This window comes from Grammomys surdaster, unplaced genomic scaffold (genome assembly GCF_004785775.1).
Source record: "Grammomys surdaster isolate TR1022 unplaced genomic scaffold, NIH_TR_1.0 279, whole genome shotgun sequence".
NCBI lineage: Eukaryota > Metazoa > Chordata > Mammalia > Rodentia > Muridae > Grammomys > Grammomys surdaster.
Window position 1 is genome coordinate 11,676,151 of NW_021604720.1, and position 23,114 is coordinate 11,699,264.

The 23,114-nt window shown below is 39.3% G+C and overlaps 1 protein-coding gene across 1 annotated transcript in view; it reads right to left on the reverse strand.

Moving 5' to 3' along the window:
• Nucleotides 1-988: 988 nt before the first annotated feature.
• The window catches only part of Catsperb (cation channel sperm associated auxiliary subunit beta), a 131,108-nt gene continuing 108,982 nt past the window's right edge, over nt 989-23,114 (reverse strand). Inside the window, exons 19-26 of the mRNA XM_028777243.1 lie at nt 18,866-18,999; nt 16,693-16,890; nt 14,374-14,484; nt 10,620-10,730; nt 4,816-4,951; nt 2,514-2,614; nt 1,441-1,515; nt 989-1,180 (exon numbers count right to left, since the gene is read on the reverse strand). Coding sequence (XP_028633076.1) covers nt 989-1,180; nt 1,441-1,515; nt 2,514-2,614; nt 4,816-4,951; nt 10,620-10,730; nt 14,374-14,484; nt 16,693-16,890; nt 18,866-18,999 — 1,058 coding nt within the window. The remainder of the gene's footprint in view (nt 1,181-1,440; nt 1,516-2,513; nt 2,615-4,815; nt 4,952-10,619; nt 10,731-14,373; nt 14,485-16,692; nt 16,891-18,865; nt 19,000-23,114) is intronic.

The following is a 23,114-nucleotide window of genomic DNA, read 5'->3' on the forward strand; positions in this document are numbered from 1 at the left end:
TTTTGTTTATAAATGATTCATTTCAGCTCTAAGTTTGCTTATTTCCTGCCAACTACTCCTCTTAGGTTGTGCAAAATTCCACCCAGAATTCTGTGGTCATTTAGCATCCCCTCCCACCCACGCTCTGATCCCTGCAACACCCTCTTCAAACCTTATCCAGCACACAAACATTGCTTCTTTTTTTCTAGAGTTTTCAGATTTAATTTTAAATCATTACTGTGAAAACTCTCCAAGTTCTTTATGAATGCAACTAGTGCTATGAGCTTTCCTCTCAGGACTGCTTTCATCGTGTTCTATAAGTTCTAATATCTTGTGCCTTCATTTTCATTGAATTCTGGAAAGTCTTTAATTCCTTTCTTTATTTCTTCCCTGACACAGAGATCATTGAGTAGAGAGTTGTTCAGTTTTCATGAGTTTGTAGGCTTTCTGTTGTTGAATTCTAGCTTTAATTCTTGGTAGTCTGATAGGCTACAAGGAGTTATTTCAGACACAGATACAGTGACCCACAAGCAAACATTAGAAGGAGTGTGGGGAAAGCCTTTGAGGACCTATAATATTGCCCTCTTTCCTCATCCACTGATGAGCCTCTCCATACCTGGCTCCCATTGTGTACTGATGCCCTCACTGTACCACAATTTCATCTAAAATCTGGCCCTACAAAATGGGCTCCAGAGCATATGAGCTATATATTGCAGAAAACCCATTCCACACAGAATTGCTTATCACTTTATATTTTGGAAAACAATCCAAAAAAAAAAAAAAAACAACCCTATTCCATGTAAGTGCTGAAAGAATCTTTTATGTATTTTAAAAATAAGAAAATGCAAAGTGGAACTGCTGGCTATCAGGAACTAGAATTATAATAGTATAATAATTCTGTAGCATTGTACCAAATGCATATTTTAAAAATATAAATATATGAACATGCTTAATGGAAATAGGATTCAAAGATAATTGATTATCATTTGTTAATTATATAGACTTTCAATTATGAGTTGACAGTTGTAGTTGAGGTGAGTGTGGGATTTCCTCTAATACAGCGCTTCAGTGCTCTCAGTGGGTGGATGTTACGCAGTTGGAACACAAATGCTATAAAAATTAATCCCCCTAGCACTACAGAAGTTGCAACAGCTATTAGTGCGTGTCCCGGAAAAGGCAATGGTACTTCATCGACATAAATCTAAAAGTAAAAGCAAAGTGGTTACATAAAACACTAGACATTGTTTGATCCCCACAACTAACCACACAGCAAAATTCCACCCAGAATTCTGTGGTCATTTAGCATCCCTTACCACCCACACTCGGATCCCTGCCACACCCTGTTCAAACCTTATCCAGCACACAAATATTGCCCTTGTTATCTTTATCCATAAGTTGGATGGACAAGAGTTGTATCACTTCCCCACTCATCTCATTTTGTAAGTTTTGCATTTACTATACCTGAAATTCTTCATTTAATTCACAAAAGCTGACTCCAGGAACCAGAGACACCTTGAAGTGAAACAGCTCAGAGCCCTGTGGAACAAACACAGATGGTCATCTGTTGGGAGCCGACTCTTAGCCGAAAGTGGCTATCATCCTTACAGCCATCTCGAGCCATATACCCTGACAAGAGACTTGTTTCAATAGCCTGCAATAGCTGAGCACACTCTGATAAACATCTTGTTACACTGTTTAGTGCCCCCAGCTGCAAGGTGCTCCTGGTATCCATGGCTACAAGGCATGTGCCGTAGTGGCTTCAGTTGAGCTTGTCTACGAGGGCAAGTCACGTGGTAAAGGGTATAAATACCCAGGATTTCCTTTCTATGTGTGGAAGGAGTGAGAAGGTGGAAGGTGGGAGGAGACTGAGGAAGAGAGGAGAATAAAGAAGAGACTTGAAGAGACTCCACCAGACTCTGTCTTGTATCTATCTTTTGCGTCTCTCGCCCCTTTTCCGCCCTTCCTCTGTCCCCACTCTCTCTCTTGCTAGACCCTGACCTGCAGACTGGAGCAGCAGAACCCGCTGGCCTTTACAAAGTAGCAGAACCAGCTGTTACATTACAGTCATCCTTAATATGTGTGTTTATTTCAACAAAAGTACCCAGGAAAGCCACTTTCATGAGAATACATCCATGAGAATGAAACAAACATAAAACTACTTGACTTTCATGAACACTCTGTGTCACCACTACATTTCTGTGGTTTTAATGTATCTCCCCATTTCCCTTGTTTTCCAGACTTACCTGGGCTTTCTGTATCCCTGAGATCCCTAGCTAGTGGAAACAACTTTGCTGCTCCTCTTAGCCCGTTGATCTGCTCTATGTCTTACAAAATAGTAAATTGATGTTCCACTCAGTATTCTGATTCTTTGAGAAATATGAAATCAAGGAATTTTTTTTTAAAATAAAGATTTTCTATATACTTTAAAGCTGCTATTTGCACCATTCATCAGCTTGTACTCTTTCAAACTTACTTCAGTATACATGCTTTACTTTGAACTCTACATGGTAAAAATGATAAAGCTGTCAATTTACCTTTATGGTTAAGTTGAGACCTAAAGGATTATACACTGGAGTCTTAAGCCGTTGCTCTAAGTAATCCTTCATTTTCTTAACGTTTTCTGGCTCATTGTGTTCTGAAATATGTGGAATACATTTTAAGCACACATATATTTTCATATATTAGCCTAAAAGTTGTTACATGCAGTAAGGTACAACAAAATATTTTCATTGTGTGACATGACTAAGGACCTCATGATCTTAATTTTGAGTTGTAAGTCTCTTTAGAGTTGTGTGTTCCTAAGATATTTTAAGATAGGCTAAAGCAGAACAGCTAAGAATATAAATGAGACACTCAGAAAACAGTAAAATATACCCAGAGCATGGGTATGGACATCTCAAAGAGTTGCAGAAGACAGACCCAAGTGTAGATATGGGCTCAAGGGAGACTTGTTTGTTTTTATTTTCAAACTGTGTCTGGTACTTAGGGCTGGTGAGATGATGGAGTGATTAAGACCATTGGCTACACTTGTAGATGACCTGGGTATGATTCCCAATACCCATGTGGCAATTCACAACCATCTGCAATTCCAGTTCTAGGGGATCTGAATCTTGGCCTCCTCTGGATTTTGAGGGTACCAGGTACTCAAGTGATGCCCAGATATACAGATAAAACACCCATATTCATCAAAAGTAAAGAGATTCTGATACTTGGTAGTTGAACCCCAATGCCTTGTTCATAGTAGACAAGCTCTTAGGTGTTGTAAACTACAGTAATGTAATGGGGACAGGAGCTAAAGAAAATAATTCAATCTCTGACTGTCTTAGCTGATTTCCCTTGGGAATACTGTCACCACTGCTAACTCACTAATTTAACACTCTGCTTTTAAAATGCTTATATATTTAAAAGTCAATTCTCCAAACCTGGTTAGAGATACCAAGGAACCACAAAAACTAGGAATAATAATTTTGGAAAATGAAAGCTTTATTTTCTTCCCTGGAGTTTTTACTTCAAGAAAGCATTAAATCTGGCAGAGTAAGACTCACTGAATCAAATGTCTGCAAACTTACTATTATAGTGGTGACTAATCAAATTTCAATTCAGTTCATCTATACACTTCACCAGACTTCTCTCTCACCTTCCTGTCTTTTTTTGTGGGGCAACACTGGGATTGAACCTAGGGCTTTGAGCATTCTATGCAAGCATTCTACCACTGAGTTTCTGTCCCAGCTAGATGTTATCTCTCCTCTCTCTCTCTCTCTCTCTCTCCCTGTGTCTATGTATGTATGATCTAGCTATCTGTCTACCTACCAACCTATTAATTACCTGAAAATATTCACACATAAATATGCAACTAAAAATTATATCTTTGGAATAAAACTGAATTTAAATAAATCTCCCTTTTTTTTTTTCGAGACAGGGTTTCTCTGTATAGTCCTGGCTGTCCTGGAACTCACTCTGTAGACCAGGCTGGCCTCGAACTCAGAAATCTGCCTGCCTCTGCCTCCCAAGTGCTGGGATTAAAGGCGTGCGCCACCACCACCCGGCAATAAATCTCCTTTTGTGTTGTATAATGTGCCTGTTTCTTTTCAGCTCTTTTACTACAAAATTCTTGTTCTATTTTTTTCTTCATTTTTTTTTTTTTTTGGAACAATGTCTCATGTAGCCCTATCTTGTAAACTGACCTCAAACCTCTGATCTTCCCTCCTTTACCTACCAAGTGCTGGGATTACACCTGTGTGTTACCATATCCAACTAAAAAAAATTCTTCTTGAATCTTTACTTACATAATTAGAAACATATCTTACAAATTACCTGGAAACACTTCGACCATTTTGATAACTGCTGTGATAGTGATTAGTAAAGACACAAACAACTGGTACACAATTCAATCATCATTGCTACTAATCTACAACATGACTTTCAGATTCGTTCTTTTCTGGCAAATCATTTGCTAAGTATTTATTTTTTAATAATGTTTGTATGTGGGTATAGGCATAGGCATAGAATGCCCTGAGGCTGGAGTTACAGACATTGTGAATTGCTTGACTTCAGTCACCTACAAGAGCAGTGCATTCCTTTAACACTGAGCAATATATCCAGTCCTGTGTTCAAATAAGAAAAGAGCCTTAGTCAAATGAATTCAGGGTACCAGATGTGATGAGAACATAAAAGGACACAGCAATGGTGTGAATGTGAACATGCCAATGACTCAACCCCTTTTTCAAATTCCCCTGATTATTTCTCATATGAACAGCCTTTGCAATCCACTCATGTTTGAAAACCACTAATAAGAAAATGGCTTGTAAGATAAGCAGAGTAGAGAGAAAGTCATACTTAGTTGCCAGTTTTTCCTCATATTCACTTCAGTCATGGTAACTAGATATGGAGGCTCCACAGGAACTTTCTCTTTTTCATTGAAAATTTTCAAAACAACTGGGTATTGTGTGACTGGAAACTTGAAACGATGAACCTAAAATACAAATTCCATGAATGCATATAAGAATGGAAAATTTAATAGTATCATTTCTGGCCATGAATGAATGAAATGTTCACAGAACTTTGGCTATTCTAAGTGTAATGTTTCTTAGGATCTCTGCCTTTCAGATATGGAAATGATCTATCACAACCAAATCCATGAAAATACCAAGGCAGTATCTCCCTTCTGCTTTTATGTCCTATAAATTTTCTTATCTCTCTACTACAATTTAAGATCTTTTCCTCATCTTGTGTGGTTTCTTTTCTACGTTCTACTCCCACAATATAATTTTAAGTGTAGAGACTTCATATGAGGAAAACCATAGTACTCCTCTTCTAAGCCTGACTTGTAACACAATGATCTGCAGTACCATCAAATGGTACTTTTCCTACAAATGTCATGATTTCATGTTTTGTTTTGTTTATTGCTGAAAAATACTTCTGGACAAATATTGTCTAGCCATGGACATTTAAGATAGGTTCATCTCTTAGTGATTGTGAGTACTGCAGTAATATACGTGTATGAGCACACATCTCTGTGGTATATTGACTAAGTCCTTACAGTGTATATCCAGAAGTGGCACAGCTAAATCACATGAGAGAACTGATCTCCCAGGAGTAATGTTACTCCTAAGTTCACAGGTGAGACCACCACTTTTGCTCCAATAACTGGCCAAAGAGGAACCTGCCAGGAGTGCACAGGGAACTGGAACTGCTAAACAGCTAGGGACAGGATCCTTCCAGTTTCAGTCAGTGCCCTGGAGCTAACCCTGTGACACAGGTCTCCACAGTCAAATCCCATCCAGAGAGAGCTGGTTTCCCAGGAATGATGACACATTAAAGAGCACAGGCTCACAGGCCCACTGGAGAGACAAGCTCCAGTCATAGACAGCAAAATCAACTTGCACCAGAGATAACCAAATGTTGAAAGGTAAGTGCAAGAACCTAAGCAACAGAAACCAAGGTGACTTGGCATCATCTGAACCCAGTTCTCCTGCCGCAGCAAGCCCTGGGTACAGCAACACGCCTGAAAAAGCAAGATTCTGATGCAAATTCCCATCTCATGATGATGATAAGGGGCTTTAAAAAGGACATAAATAACTCCCTTAAAGAAATATAGGAAAACACAGGTAAACAGCTAGAAGTCTTTAAGGAGGAAACACAAAAATCCCTTAAAGAATTAAAGGATAACACAACAAACAGGTGAAGAAATTGAGCAAAATCATCCAGGATCTAAAAATAGAAATAGAATCAATAAAGAAATCACAAAGGAAGACCACCCTGGAGATAGTAAACTTAGGAAAGGGATCAGGAGTCATAGATTCAAGCATCACCAATAGAATACAAGAGATAGAAGAGAGAATCTCGGTTACAGAAGAGACCCTAGAAAACATTGATACAACTGTCAAAGAAAATGCAAATAGCTCCAAACCCAAACCATCCGGGAAATCCAGGACACAATGAGAAGACCAAACCTAAGGACAATAGGTATAGAAGAGACCAAAAATTCCCACCATAAAGGACCAGTAAATATCTTCAACAAAATTATCGAAAAAAACTTCCCTAACGTAAAGAAGGAGATGCTCATGAACATACAAGATACCTACAGAACTCCAAATAGATTGGACAAGAAAAGAAATTCCTCCTGTCACATAACAGTCAAAACACCAAATACAGAAAACAAAGAAAGAATATTTCTCAGCAGAAACAAACCAGGAAATCCTGGGCAGATGTCATACAGACACTAAGAGAACACAAATGTCAGCCCAGGCTACTATACCCAGTAAAACTCTCAATTACCATAGGTGGAGAAACCAAGGTATTCCATCACAAAACCAATTTACACAATATGTTTCTACAAATCCAACCCTACAAAGGATAATAGATGGAAAACTCCAACACAAGGAGGGAAACTACACCCTAAAAAGAACAAGAAAGTAATCTTCATTCAACAAACCCAAAAGAAGATAGCCACACAAATATAATTCCACCTCCAACAAGAAAAATAACAGGAAGCAACAATCACTTTTTCTTAATATCTCTGAACATCAGTGGGCTCAACTCCCCAATAAAATGACATAGAGTAATAGACTGGATATGTAAACAGGACCCAGAATTTTGCTGCATACTGAAAACACACCTCAGTGACAAAGACAGACACTACCTCAGAGTAGTCCCAAGAAACAAGCTGGAGTAACCATTCTAATATCGAGTAAAATCAACATTCAACAAAAAATTAACAACAAAAAAATAAGGACATTGCACACTCAAAGGAAAAATCTACTAAGATGAACTCTCAATTCTGAACGTCTATGCTCCAAATGTAAGGGTGCCCACATTCATAAAAGACACTTTACTAAAGTTCAAAGCATACATTGTACCTCACACAATAATAATGGGAAACATCAACACCCCCCTCTCATTAATGGACACATTGTGGAGACAGAAACTAAACAGAAACACAGTGAAATGAACAGAAGTTATGAACCAAATGGATTTAACAGATATCTATAGAACATTTTATCCTAAAGCAAAAGTATATATGTTCTCAGAACCTCATGGTACCTTCTCCAAAATTGAGCATATAATTGGTCACAAAACAGGCCTCAACAGATACAAAAACTTCGAAATAATTCCATGTATCCTATCAGATCACCATGGACTAAGGCTGGTCTGCAATAACAAGAAAAACAACAGAAAGCCCACATACACATGGAAGCTGAACAATGCTGTACTCAATGATAACTTGGTCAAGGAAGAAATAAAATTTAGAATTTCATGAAAATGAAGGCACCACATATCCAAACTTATGGGACATAATTAAAGCAGTGCTAAGAGGAATACTCATAGCTCTGAGTGCCTACAAAAAGAAACTGGAGAGAGCATACACTAGCAACTTGACAACACATCTGAAAGCTCTAGAACAAAAAGAAGCAAATACACCCAAGAGGAGTAGACGGCAGGAAATAATCAAATTCGGGGCTGAAATCAACCAAGTAGAAACAAAAAGAACTATACAAGGACTCAACAAAACCAGAACTGGCTCTTCAAGAAAATCAACAAGATAGTTAAACCTTTAGTCAAACTCACCAGAGGACACAGAGACAGTATCCAAATTAACAAAGTCGGAAATGAAAAGGGGGTCATACAACAGAAACCGAGGAAATTAAAAACATCATCAGATCCTACTGCAAAAGCCTATAGTCAACAACATTGGAAAATTTGGATAAAATGCGAAAATTTCTAGACAGATACCAGGTACTAAAGTTAAATCAGGATCAAGTAAACTCAGTCTACATTGTCCCATAACCCCTAAAGAAATAGAAGCAATCATTAAAAATCTCCCAACAAAACAAAGCACAGGGCCAGAATTCTATCAGCCCCTCAAAGAAGACCTAATACCAACACTTCTCAAACTATTTTACCCAGAATGCAAATCGATCCGTTCTTATCTCCTTGTACAAAGCTCAAGTCCATGTGGATCAATGACCTCCACATAAAACCAGATACACTGAAACTAACAGAAAAGAAAGTGGGGAAGAACTTTGAAAACATGGGCACAGGGGAAAATTTCCCGAACAGAACACCAATGGCTTATGCTCTAAGATCAAGAATAAACAAATGGGACCTCATAAAATTGCAAAGCAAAGGACACCATCAATAGGACAAAAAAGCAACTGACAGATTGGGACAAGATTTTTACCAATCCTACATCCAATAGAGGGCTAATATCCAATATATACAAAGAACTCAATAAATTAGACTACAGAGAACCAAATAACCCTACTAACAAATGGGGTACAGAGTTAAACAAAGAATTATCAACTGAGGAAACTCAAATGTCTGAGAAACACCTGAAGAAATGTTCAAAATCCTTAGTCATCAAGGAAATGCAAACCAAAACAACTCTGAGATTCTACCTTATACCAGTCTGAATGGCTAAGATAAAAAACTCAGGTGATAGCAGATGCTGTCGAGGATGTGGAGAAAGAGGAACTCCTCCATTGTTGGTGGGATTGCAAGCTGGAACAACCACTCTAGAAATCAGTTTGGTGGTTCCTCCTTAATTGGACATAGTATTACCTTAGGAGCCATCTGTACATATATTCAAAAGATGTTCCAACTTATAACAAGGACACATGCACCACTAAGTTCATAGCAGCCTTATTTATAACAGGCAGATGCTGGAATGAACCCAGATGTCCTTCGACAGTGCAATGGATACAGAAAATGTGGTACATTTTTGCAATGGAGTACTACTCAGCTATTACAAACAATTTCATGAAATTCTTAGGCAAATAAATGTAATTTGAAAATATCCTGAGCGAGGTAACACAGTCACAAAAGAACACACATAATATGCACTCACTGATAAAGGAATACTAGCCCCAAAGCTTTGAATAACCAAAATACAATTCACATGAAGTTCAAGAAGAAGGTAGTCCAAAGTGTGAATGAATTGGTCCTTCTTAGATGGGGGAACAAAATAATCATGGGAGAAAATACAGGGAACAAGTTTGGAGTAGAGACTGAAGGAAAGATCATCTAGAGACTGTCCCACTTGGGGATTCATCCCATATACAGTCACCAAACCCAGACACTATTGTGGATATCAAGAAGTGCTTGCTGACAGGAGCCTGTTATAGTTTTCTCCTGAGAGATCTGCCAGACACTGACAAATACAGAAGTGGATGCTTGCAGTTAACCATTGGATTGAACAAGGGAACCCCAATGGAGAAGTTAGAAAAAAGAACTGAAGGAGAGCTGAAGGGGTTTGCAACTCCATAGGAAGAACAACAATATCAACCATCCAGACCCCCCCCCCAAGAGCTCCCAGGGACTAAACCACCAAACAAAGAGTACACATGGAGGGACCCATGGCTCCAGCAGCATATGTAGCAGAGGATGGCCTTGTCTGGCATCAATGGGAGGAGAGGCCCTTGGTCCAGTGAAAGCTAGATTCCCCATTGTAGTGGAATGCCAGGCTGGTGAGGTAGGGGTGTGTATGTGGGTGAGGGAGTACCTTCACAGGAACAGGGGGAGAGAGGAAGAGATAAGGGGGTTCTGCTGGGGAAACCAGGAAAGGGGATAACGTTTCAGATGTAAATGCATATAATATCCAATAAAAAGAATTAGATTAAGTTAAATTTATTACCATTAATATTGTTAATTCTCTGTGTGTGGATACATGTGTATATGTGTTGCGTGAAATGGAGAGTTCAGAGCAGATATTTTTGCTTTACATCAGAGATAAGTTTCGATAACTCTCCCATGTACAAAAGTCAGATCCTTTTAGTGGTGTCATATTTAGTTCTAAGTCATAATAGATGTTATTTCCACATGTGATATTTTATTTTTTAAAGATTTGTTTTTATGGATATGGAGTTTTGCCTGCATGACTGTCTCTAAGCCGAGTCCATACACTGCCAGTGGAAGGCAGAAGAGGACATCAGATCTCAAGAACTGGAGTTTCAAAAGGTTGTAAGCTGGATGTGGGTTCTGGGAATTGAACCTGTGTCTTCAGTAAAAGCAGTAAGTGCTTTTACCTACTCAGCCATCCCTCCAGCCCCCATGTTTGAGTTTTCATTTCTAACTAAAAGGCCTATTTCCATTCACAGGAATAAGAAGCCACTTCATCATGGGGTAATTACAAATCGCCTTGCCTTTTCTTTGCAGTCTGAGAAAGCAACAGCATGTGAAACCTTTTGATGTTCTGAGCAGTTGCACATTGCCCGACTGGTAACGTTGGCACACTGTTTGTATTTACCAGTTTCCTGTAGACAGAAGCAACAAAGATTGACTTTTTCTTTTTTTTATAATTTGCAGTTTACCAAAATAAGTGTTTAGGAAACGTTTATTCTTTGAATAATAAAGTTTTCAGAAGTTCAAAGAAAAAAATTCATTGATGATAAAATAAGAGGCCTTGAAGGTATAAATCTGTAGAGTACTTGGCCAGGGGTTGAGGTTATGAAAGCTGTAATGTAATGATATTCCTGTGTAATTCTTTCAGGTTATACATGGACATTTTATTCATAAACATTGCACAAAAAGACACAACTTCCTTCTTGTGACTTTTCCTTTCACAGTGAGTTTCTCTGACTAGTGTGCAGGCCCATAGAGATACCACTTGTCACGAGCAGGGATGTAACCTTAAAGAATGGTGATCCGTGTCTGATAACCCTAGAAGTGCTGAAATGAATGACTGTCATATGCCACAAACCCTGCATTCGGAACCCTCTTAGGGGGCCGATGTGGTGACACTTGTCAGCAAACTCAGCACTTTGAGTTTAGATGATCTGTAGTTTCAAGTCAGCTTGGACTATATAGCAAGTATGTGCTAACCTGAACTATACAGTTAAGACCTTGCTCAACAATACAGAACAAAATAAACAAATGATCAAATCTCTCTCCTAATTAATTGGTATGAATTAGGTTTATTTCCTATTTAACACTCAGGGAAATCATGGTAGGGAGATGTTAGGAGAACTGGGGCATGTAGCCTCAGGGACAACTTTCTCAGGAGGGCCAATCTGAAAACTGCCTGAGGGTCTAAAGATTCGTGACACAGACAATGACAGCCAATCCAGAATTGCCACTTGGAAGACATGCTTGCTTGGGACCAATGGGACATGGACTGAGGGTGTAAGGGGTGCTCTGGGAGATTTCAGCAGCATTCTCATGAGCTTGCTGTGGAGTTCTCACCTGTTACTGGAGTCTGAGCCATTGATTCCCTGCCACCCCATCCCCAACCCACTAGAGTGAGTATGGTCTGGAGGCAGATGGTCCAGGGTGTAAAGCAACAGGGGGAAATCAAAGGAAAGTACGGATATCTAAGCAATAACATCTTATGTCAACGGAGGGACTTGGCATAGTAAGAAGACAGGTTTTTAATCTTTGAAAGAGAATGTAGTTGGAGAACTCAGTGTCTTAGTGGCTCACTGCTTGGAGCAGAAATTCTTGCCCTTAAATCCTAGATTAATTCAGCAGTAAGTGTGGTAATCTAGGAATATTTTGTGGGTATAAGAATATGCAGATAGTATATACTATTAGTTTGTACATTCCTGTCCCTCTTACTCTCCCTCTCCCTCTTTCCCTTTCTCTTTTGAGGCAGTGTCTATCTGAGGTTTCAGCTTACTGTGTTACACAAGCTGTCCTCAAACTTCTGATGCTCCTGCCTTGGGCTTAATTGCTGAGATTACATACACGTGTGCCATCATGATATATAATCATTCAACAGTTTCTGAACATTCCCTTGTCAGATGCTGTCTGGGCTATGTGGGATATGGTAGGTCAAAACAAACAAAATCTTCCACTAGCATGTCCTAGGCCTTGATTTGACCATTAGTATCAGTAAAAACAAAGCAAACCAGAAAGAAATCAGCCTTGTTTTATGAGCTTACTTTCTTGTGAGGACAGAAGGACACAAAAATAAAACGGATGAGTAAAGTGTTAGAGCAGTAACACATGATCTGGAGAATATAGGACAGAACAGGGAGTCAGGGATGGTGGAGGTGGGGTTATCATTCTTCAGGGTTTGGTCAAGGAAGGCCTCACTCTGAGCTGGGCATTAAAGCAAAATCCTGACAAAGGTCACAACGAGGTATGACATATGACAGGAGATGAAGGGGTATTCTTATAGCTGCAAAGGTGTGAGGTGGAAACATATCAGAGAAACAGAAAAGAGGCCAACATGGCTAGGATAGAGTGAGCTCGGGTCTGTCACTCTGAAGCATGATAAAAAGGCAAGGGGAAGGGAGATCTCTCATCCCGGAACCTAACATGGATTTCTGTTTGGCTTAGTGTCTAGAACTTCAACACATCTGACAAACTCAAACTACGACTTGGATTTGGAACAGAGGCAATAATCCCTTTTTCTGCATGATCTGTCACAGCAGAATTTAGAAACAGTTGGCTGTGTGGGCTTAGTACCGGAAGTCATGTGACTTTTGAGTTTAACTATCCTAGCACTCCATTCTCACCCTTGAACTTGAACAAACCACTGAACATCTCATTTACAAAAGGAAATTCCCCTTTGACCATCCAGACTGGTCAAGGCCTTAGCTTTATACCTCACAGAGAATCATCTGCCTTTGTCTTTAGCATTCTGGAATGTTGTTCCCAACACATTAGGCCAAAAGGAAATACTTAAGGGAGATAAACTAACAAGTGCAACAAGTGTTTTTAAAAGCCTCTTTTAAAAACTTTGCTTAAGGCTATTTTTACTTCATCTTTGACATGGTTGTAAATTGCATCCTTTAGCAATGTAATTTCACACATTTCAGAAATGATAGGACACTTAAGGTCCCTGTCTCTGAACAACAGTGCTTACCAATGCTTAAGTGTAAGGTATGTACCAATGGCTTCTTCAACTTTACTGTCCAAACTGAGCTCTTCTTGGGTCTGCCTCATCCTGGAATGCTCTTCTGTGGCATATTCAAGATTCCAACTTTAGTTACTGGAGGTCCCTAAGGGGAAACTCCTCAGGCTTTGTCTTTCTGCCTCTCACTGACAAGAATCAGGTATGATGTCAAATCCACACTTTTGCTTTGAAAGTAATTGGAAGACACCGAAGAGTTCTCAGCAAAATAAATGCCAATTTGACGTAGTGTATGTCTGTGTCTGTTTGCACATCAGACACCAGAGGTTCACCACCAAGTAACTTTTTCTCTGAAGTCTAACATTTCCCTCTGTTCCATCATGCTCTTCTAACCTCCAGATAGGTGGCTGTCCAGTTCCAAGGAGCCAGCCTATTTTCTAGGCATGATATAGCAGGAGTTTAAATGTGCCTGTGCTAGCACAAAGAATTGCTGAAGACATTAGACAGTTGTAAGTTTTTCTCTCTTTTGAAAGCACAGTGCTCTTTGTCTATGTGTCTCCTTTGAGATTTATTTGGGAGCTGAGAAGTCAAGGAGAGAGTCCATTGAGACTTCTTGACTGGAAAGTAGTGTCTGAGAGTAGCTGAAGGTGTCAAAGCAGTGGCTGAAAAGGGGGCAGCAGAAGTCCTTTAGAAATATGAAAAATAGCTGAAGTATCTCACTCAGTCCTATAACTGTGTCTATCTACAGTATAAATAAAGGGTTTCTTTTTAAAAATTGTAAGTAAGTATGTATGTATGCATGTATGTGTTAAGTATATATGGAGTGTTCGTGTGTATGCACATGAGTGCAGGTGTGCGGTGCCTTGGCGTATGCCTGTGTGTGTGCATGTGTGTGTCGAGTTTGTTATGATGTGTGGATAGAGTCTAGATTAATCTAGCTAGAGTCAATTCTTTCCTTGTACTACTACTTCCTAGGGGTCAGTCTGAGACTCAGGCTTGATGGCGAGTACCCTTATCAGCTAACCTATGTAAATGAGGACACTGATTTTCAAAATATGAATCAAACACTGCAGTAGTTCCTTTATAGACAAATTACTCACCTTTGACTTGTGAAATAGATTTCTTGGTATGGGTTTGCTAGGGTCTGCATGATAAAAATTATCTGTGAGTGGAATAGAAATCCCCATATGAGATGGAGGTCTGTAGTTTATCTGTAAGAGATTAAGGAAAGGAAGAGGGCTACACCATTGCATACATGTTTTGTTTTTCTAGAGAACTGTTCTGTGCAAATACTTCACTTTTAGCTGCAGGTACTACAATATATTTCACTACTTGACTTTCTCTCCCACTCAGTTTCTGTAACTTCAAAACCTGACTTTCTGATGATGCAATTTAGATTTTGTAAGGAGGTGAAAATGACTTTAGTACTTAAAATAACTTTCATAAAGTTAATTCAGGGTTTGTCTAAGCATTTTTAGAGAAGAGTCTCAGAGATGCACTTAGAACACAGTTTCAAGTTTTGATTATTTGGTCTCTGTCACAGACCTAAATGTAGTACATTAGCCAATTTTTAGGTTTTTTTTTTTTCCAGGCTCAACTTTTTTTTAGTATTTTTTTTCATTTCGTTTTTAAGTCAGTAAAAGGAACTGGGTCCTAAACGCTACAGTGATCTAAGCAGCAGTAATTTTGTGCATTCTTCTTTCGTTTAAATATTTTTAAAGTATCACACTGCTGGTACACTTCATTTGCATGAAATTCTACACCATACATGCTAATTGTAGTAAAGTGATTTGCCCCCTATACCAGGAAGAAAACAAAAACCTACTCTGGAAGATAATTTTCACTGAAATGTAATCAAACTTTACTAAGTGGATTGTGACAAGATTATAAATAATATGAAAATATCATTTTAACATTTGGCCATCAACTTAAGAAAGTCATTTCCTATATAAATTCTTGCAATTTTTAAAGGTAATATATTGTACTTCCATATGGTCCCCCAAATTAAAGCATAATGAATAGAGGGAAAAAGAAAGAGAATGCAACTGAGTGTTAAGTCATGAAAGTAGAGTATATACTGACTAGAGTGCAGAATTACACAGGGCCAACAAAGTAACAGTTTGTTCACTTACACAGGCCAAGTGGAACTTGCAATTACCAGTTGTGTTAAATGCACCAAATAAAGTTTCTAAATTAACACTATAAGGCACCATGTTAAGTTTTTCAGGCTGCAATTGTGCATAATTTTAAAATGGTTTCTTATATGTATTTATTTTTTCTTTAAGCATAACATGAGGAAGGTGTTAAAATTGCTGTAGTGGCTCAATAGAATAAGTATTCCAGATTTTGGGAGGGATGAAGAGGAAGTTACTTGGAACCCTTCACCAGAATGCCCCACACTTGACCATAGTGGATTATGATGTGCTTTGTGGATGGGGTTAGTCAATGACATCAGCTTGACCGATCTTTCTTTGTGCACCAAATCCCATTGAGTTATCTGGTCCCCTTGGCTGATGAAGAACCATTAGACGTGGGGCACTGGCATCTTCCTCACATAAAAAACCACCATAACTAAATAAATGGCTGAGCAGATGTCTCAATTGTTAGGTAGTGTCTGCCACTCAAGTGCACCTGCCTACATTTGGATCTTGGTACTCAAGTGCAACCAACTGTAGTATCACTAACCCATAAGCCCAGTGCTGGGGGCAGAAGAAGCCAATCTTGGGAACTGTTGACCAATCTAGGGAAAATGGTGACATCTAGGCTCAATGAGAAACCTTGCCTTAGATATAAGGCAGAGAAACAGTTGACGAAGACATTGTGTTGTTAACTACTGGCATATACATAAGCCTGTATGGACAAGCACACCTGCACACACATATCTGCATACATACTTCCACATGTGTGTGCTGGCCATTCCCATACATATAAACTCAAGATTATAAGACTTACAGATACTATGAAAACAAAAGCAAAAATTGTATATTGAAATGGGACTGTTCTCAAGAGAATTGAAACTTCAAGTTCAACATTTTGAGACTTTTTTGAAGGAAGATCAATCAAAACAAAACACTCAAACCCAAAGAGGAATAGAATCAGTCAGATACATTAGCATGAGACTAGTCATCGTAAGCCAAAATAGCTGCATGGATTACAGACACCCACAGTTATACCATCGTCCTATTAATAATTTATTATTGGTCATGAGAAAAGATAGTGAGAAAAACAATTATTTTGGAAAGTTTCCACAGTTTAGAAATGAATTATCACCATCATGTTCTCAAAATGATACAGGGGTTGAAAAATGATGGCAATGCTAGAGCTATTAGACCAGAAATGCTAACACAGAATGGCCATAGCCGCACCTGGGACACATATATCACTTGTCCTCTTAAAGGCGCTATAGCTAGATTTCTTACCGGCAGAGTTTTGATCATATTGAAACCCTGACTGTCCTTGTGAACTCCACTAATCCAGTCTTGAGGTGGTATGTGCCTGCCAGGTGTGTGTCGCATAGACTTGAGGTAACTGCAGCTGCTCTTTATGGTTGGCTGAAGTGCAATAGCCACACATGCACGTGCTGCTGGCCAAACAATCATTGCTAGTGTTGTGGAACCCTGGAAAGAGGCAAGAATACACGTTAGAACATCCAAACTACATTGTTTTTAAAGATGCAGAGAATGACCTAGGATAGTTATAGTTTTGGTTATGAATGGATGAGTTTATTAAGCATATAGCAAGCTAGCCAAAGGAAAAGAATACATGACAAGTTGAGGGATACAAAACGTCAAATCAGGTCTTCAAAAGTCTTGAACAAATAGTCTTATCTTTTGTTCATTTGTTTCATTTGGTTTTTTCTTATACTTTCTTACTCCGGTGTGTGTGAATGTGTGTGTGTGTGCGTATGTTGTATAGCTCATAGGACAACTTGCATGAGTTGGTTCTTTTCTCTTTTCTTGACCTTCCAAGTCCTGGGACTATAAGTGTGCACTAACATACCTGGTATATATGATGCTGGGATATAACCCTGGGAAGACCAAAGTGTGGGTGCTTTGATCCCTCTTAGAAAGGGGAACAAAATACTCACAGGATCAAATTCACAGACAAAGTGTGGAGCAGAGACTGAAATAAAGGCCATCCAAAGACTGCCCCATCAGGGGATCCATCCCATATACAGTCACCAAACCCAGAGACTATTGTGGATGCCAAGAAGTGCATGCTGACAGGAGCCTGATACAGCTGTCTCCTGAGAGGCTTTTCCAGATCCTGACAAATGCAGAGGAGATGCTCGCAGCCAACCATTGGACTGAGCACGGGGTCCCTAATGGGGTCCCCAATGGAAGAGGTAGAGAAAGGACTGAGGGAAGTGAAGGGGTTTGCAACTCCATAGAAAGAACAATATTATCAACCAACCAGACACCCCAGAGCTCCCAGGGAGTAAACCACCAACCAAGGAGTACACGTGGAGGGACCCATAGCTTCAGCCACATATGTAGCAGAGGATGGCCTTATCTGGCATCAACAGGAGGAGAGGCCCTTGGTCCTGTGAAGGCTGGATTTCCCAATGTAGGGGAATTTGAGGTCAGGGAATTGTGAGTGGTTGGATGGGTGGGTCGCATGCTCATAGAAGTAGGTGAGGGGGAATGGGATAAGGGGTTTTGGGGGGCAGGAAAGGGGATAACATTAGAAATGTAAATAAAGAAAATATCCAAGGAAAAAAAAAGAAAAAGAAAAGGAGACAGCAATGAATGAACGCCCCCAGCTTAGTGCTTACGTCATACATTTTCATTCAGTCCATTGTCCATGCCATGAAATGCTGTGGCTCTATCCAGGGTGGGTATTGTCTCCTCTGTTAACTAAAATAATTTTTCTTAGGCATGCTTACAGGTCAACTTAGTCTAGACCAAGTTCATTGAGACCCTTTTCTCAGGGAATTGTAAATTATATCAAGTCAATAGTGAAAGCTGATTATCAGAACCTTAGCATCACTTAGGGAGGACGAAACAAACTGACAGTAGCATCATTAAACTAAATCAGAGATATAAATATATTAATTAAGGCCAAGTATTATACTATCAATAATCATATAAAATAAAATGGCCAAAAATAATATAGAGTGAGGTTTGAAGTTCAAACTATTAAGGTAAAATATGAAACAATAAAGGGCAGAGGACGAGGAAAAGAAAAAAAAGCAGGGAAATAGAAATTATGATTAACAATTAGTGAACACAAAAGTTAACTTAGAAAAGAGGTTTAAAAATGTAAAAACATAACAGTATTTTATTTTTTATTCTTTTAAGATTCTTTTGCTATGTAGCCTGGAACTCAGTATGTAGATCTGGCTGGGCACAAACTCTCACATATTTGTCTGCTCCTGTCCCCAGAATGCTGGAATTAAAGGTATGTACTATTTCTGACCAGATCACATGTTTCTTTTATCATAATATCCACTCTGCCTTATAAAATACCACACATGTTAAACATGCTGACTTATGATGGCTGGAAGGATTAGGTTTCTCTTTCATAGCTCTAAGTCATCATTTTCTATATCCAATAAACCGTTTTGTAATAAAAACGATAAAAAACACTTACTTTTTGAAAAAATTTGCCAGCTATCTGAATATGTAGATAGTAATTACTATTGAGATCAAAAGCACCTTGTGTCTTAACTTCCACCAACGATGGGTTTCCAACTACCACAGAGACCGGAGGGATAGGATATGTTGCTAAACCTGTGGAATCAGTGCCGACAGTTAACATCACATAATGAAAATGATAAAAACAACTTAATGATGACTGGCAATTTTAATAGTTCTTAGAAAAATTTACCTTCAGAGCCATTTTCCTCAGAAAATACTTTTTCTCTTTCACGCCTCCTTGCTCACCCTGGTTCTCAGATGGCGAGCAAGGTTGCTTGGGTACTACTGCTTTTGTTTCTTATGAGGCAGATACTGTAGGTATAATTACCTATGATTATGGAGCTGAGGAAGCTGATGCCTGTTAAACAACTATTAGTATCCTTCCAAAGTTTTATGTGTGATGAGAATTGAACTCAGTTCTCTGCAACAGCCATGTGAGCCTAACGCTCCTTTCAAAGATTTGTAGCGATATTTACTGGTTTGTAATAACCTCCAGAGAAATTTAAGGAAGCAGAAATAACAGACCAGTCTCTCTGACTCACTCTTTTTAGGTAATCTAGGGTAAACTTTGCTCATTGTAACACTATGTTTTCTGTCCCGTGGCATTTCTAGCTGCCATGTCCAGTTACGAACAATGCATAACCTTGGACTTGAACTTGTTCAAAAATGTTCCCCTCTTAAAACAGTCCTAGGTGAAGTATGTATAATCTTTCTCAGTAAGAACTTTTCTGCCAGGCAGTGGTGGCGCACGCCTTTAATCCCAGAACTTGGGAGGCATGAGGCAGGCGGATTTCTGAGTTCGAGACCAGCCTGGTCTACAGAGTGAGTTCCAGGACAGCCAGAACTACACAGAGAAACCCTGTCTCGAAAACAAAAACAAAAACAAAAACAAAAAAACCAAAAAAACAAAAAAACAACAAAAAAAGAACTTTTCTGCTTTCGTTTTCTGCAGAGACATTGCCTAAGAAATCATTTCAACTGGATTCTTGCTTGTTGGAAGAAGAAGAAAGCCTTTTCTTTACACTGTCATCTCCTGGCATTGTTTATTAGACTTGTACCCACATAGAGGCAAATCTAAGGCAGTTAGTGACAGGCAGGGTGCAGAAGACAAAGAGATTCTGGACCCCTTATCTCTTAATAGAGAAGTGTTACTCATGGAGATTAAAACATTGTGAAGTTTGGATTTCATATATCAATATCTTTAAATTTGAATTTCTGTAGCTAAGACTCTGCTACAGTGTGGGCAGTTAACAGTTCTGCATGCTCCTTTGTAGAGCCGTAAAAGCTTTGTGAAAAGCATTGACTCTTTACTTGAACTTGCAGATGTCCGAGGAGTGACTCAAGTGGGATGAGAAGTTTGACATCTCTGTCTAGACATCCAGAACAGGGACCTAGAAACTTCTTTTGTTAAAAAACATTGACTTCTACTAAAGACCACCTGGAAACTAGGAAGACAAATGCCAGGCACCCCCACCTACATTTCGGATCTGTCCTTTACTTTGGGCCAGAACCCTGCTTAACTTTGCACGCATATATTAATTGTTCAAAGAGTGTCCATAAACAAAGTAGCAATCCTATAGAGAATAAAATATGATGCTCCATTTTTCCATACACAGCTATCTTAGGGCTTCAGAGAAACATCAAATGCTGTGTCTCTCATCCCAAAGGCTGACTCCTGCTTGTCTGCCTTTTTGGCGACCCTTCTTTCAAAGTTAATGCTTATCTCTAGTGAAAAATACAGGGTGAGGGTAAATATATCTGCTTTTTACAATTCAGATGACCTGAGTCCCATTCTGGGGACCCATAGTTTAGATAGAGAGACATTACTCCCAAAAGTTGTGCTCTGATCCCCACACATGTACTGTGGTCTATGTATGTAAACATATAGCCTCACAAACACAACCAAAACAAAGGTTAATAAAATCAAAACAATCCAGACAGCCTACTATGTGACTAAATGCATGTATTAAGAGAGGCTAGGGTCTGGGACATGACTAAAGCTGATGCTGGCACAGTTATATCACAAGGCAACGTTCACAGTAGCTGACATCCAAGACTGAACATTTGCACAACAAGATGTGGGAATAAATTCCAGAAATAATGAGAGGAGTGGTACACAAAATGGTGAACTACGCCTGGGCAGGGCGAAGCCAGAGGAAACTCTGGCGGTCAGGTCCGTAGCGGTCCTGACGTGCAAATCGGTAGTCCGACCTGGGTATAGGGGCAAAAGACTAATCGAACCATCTAGTAGCAGAACTGGCGCTGCAGGATGAAGTTGAGAAGTCAGATTGGGAAGGACTGTACCTTCTGTAAAATCCAATCAATGGGGAAGAGGGAGAGAGAACTTGTACTTGAGGCTATAGAATGGATGTTTCATGCTCAGTGGGGCACCCGCCACTTTGTCTGGGTTGGCTTCTGACTTTGCAAGAGTCTCTCACTGAGTCGCCCGAGCTCATTGTTATGAACAAGAGGCCTGAAATCCCACAGTACCTAACCTATCTCAGGCCTTTTCAAATTGAAGATGTAAAGTAAGAGGAACTGAGGCATTTTCTCCCACTCTTTCCACATGCTGGTCAGAACTCCATTCCGAATCATTGCCCTAAACCTGAAGTGGGAATAATACGAGCTGTGCACACAAGCAGGAGCAATCACCTCACAGCCCTGGTGTGTCTTTTCTGGCTTTGTGAACGGTGAGAACTTTGAACCAACATGTAGTCACAGCACTGAATAAGCAACTAGACTACACTCAGACTGAAATTGCTTTATTATTTCTCCTGCTCTAATTCATACTCTATGGAAACCTAATACATGTTAGTACTCTAAAGACAGACTTATGCCTCTTTATCTGTTTGTCTTCCCAATGGTCCACATTGACTGCGTCCCTCTCTTCTGATTTACTTCAGTACTCATTTCTTTAACTTTGGCATATTTAGACTTCTAGCCCTTCTTTAGTAAACTAATATGAGGTCAAAATCTACTATAATGTTCTAGAGAAGGCATAGACACTTCCTTATCATGTCAACCCTTTAGCCTCGCTGACTCCTCTGCCCACAAAAACTCTTTTGGCTTGTCCTAATTCTCTCATTGTTGCTATGACAAAATACCCTGACAAAAGCAATGTATAGAAAGAAGAGCTTACTTTAGCTCACAGTTCAAGGTACAGTCTATTCGGGTGAGGAAGTCAAGTTGAAACAGTTGGGCACTTCATCCACAGCCAAGAATCAGAGAACAGTGTATGAATGCATACACAAATCCATCACAAGCATGCTCAGAGGCCTTTTCCCCTGGTGATTCTTATTTGTCAAGTTGACATCAGGAACCCCCATAAACTCTGAGCTTGGGATGACAGAGCTTTAAGGAACTAGTCCTCCCTTATACAGGATACACACTAAACCTGATTCCTATCCCCCAAGACTTCTCTGGACATTAGTACTAATGACAATTTATACACACACACACACACACACACACACACACACACACACATATATATCAATATATATCAATCACATATATATCTTAAGTTAAATCACAATGGTCACTAGCAGCACCACTGTCCTGCCTATGTATACAATTTCTATCCTATTAACTCCAACCAGAAAAGAAGTATGACAGCCTCAAGCAACAAGTACTTCTTATTGATGATTCATCTAGCTCAAGACAGCCCTGCTGTGAGTTCTCCTACTGCTTTCATCTATAATCTATGTCTTTTAATGTACACAATCTATGCCTTCCTCTTTTCAATTACTACCTTGCCATACTGACTATAGTTGTCCCAGGACCTGGTCCTTTCTTAGCTAATACTTCTAATGGCTCGTTATATCCCATTACTTCAGAGAAACTTTAGACCTGAAAGTTTTGTTTTCACATACTTAAAATTCTTAAAAGTTCTTATGATTATTTACTAATTCATCATTATTGGGTGTATACGATGTGTGTGTGTGTGTTCAAGTGTGTGTATATGAATGCCATTCTGGGCATGTGCAGGGCAGAGAGTCACTTTTGGGAGTTAATTCTCTCAGCTATTGGATCCAGAGGCCAAGCATGGGTCATCCGAGTCGCATAGCAAATATTTATATCCACTGAGCCTTCTCATTAGCCCTCACATATCACATGGATTTTATTATTGTTGTAGTTTTATTTATTTTAAAATTTATCTGCTTACCTAAAAATGCATGTGCATGTGTGTTTCTGTGCACTCC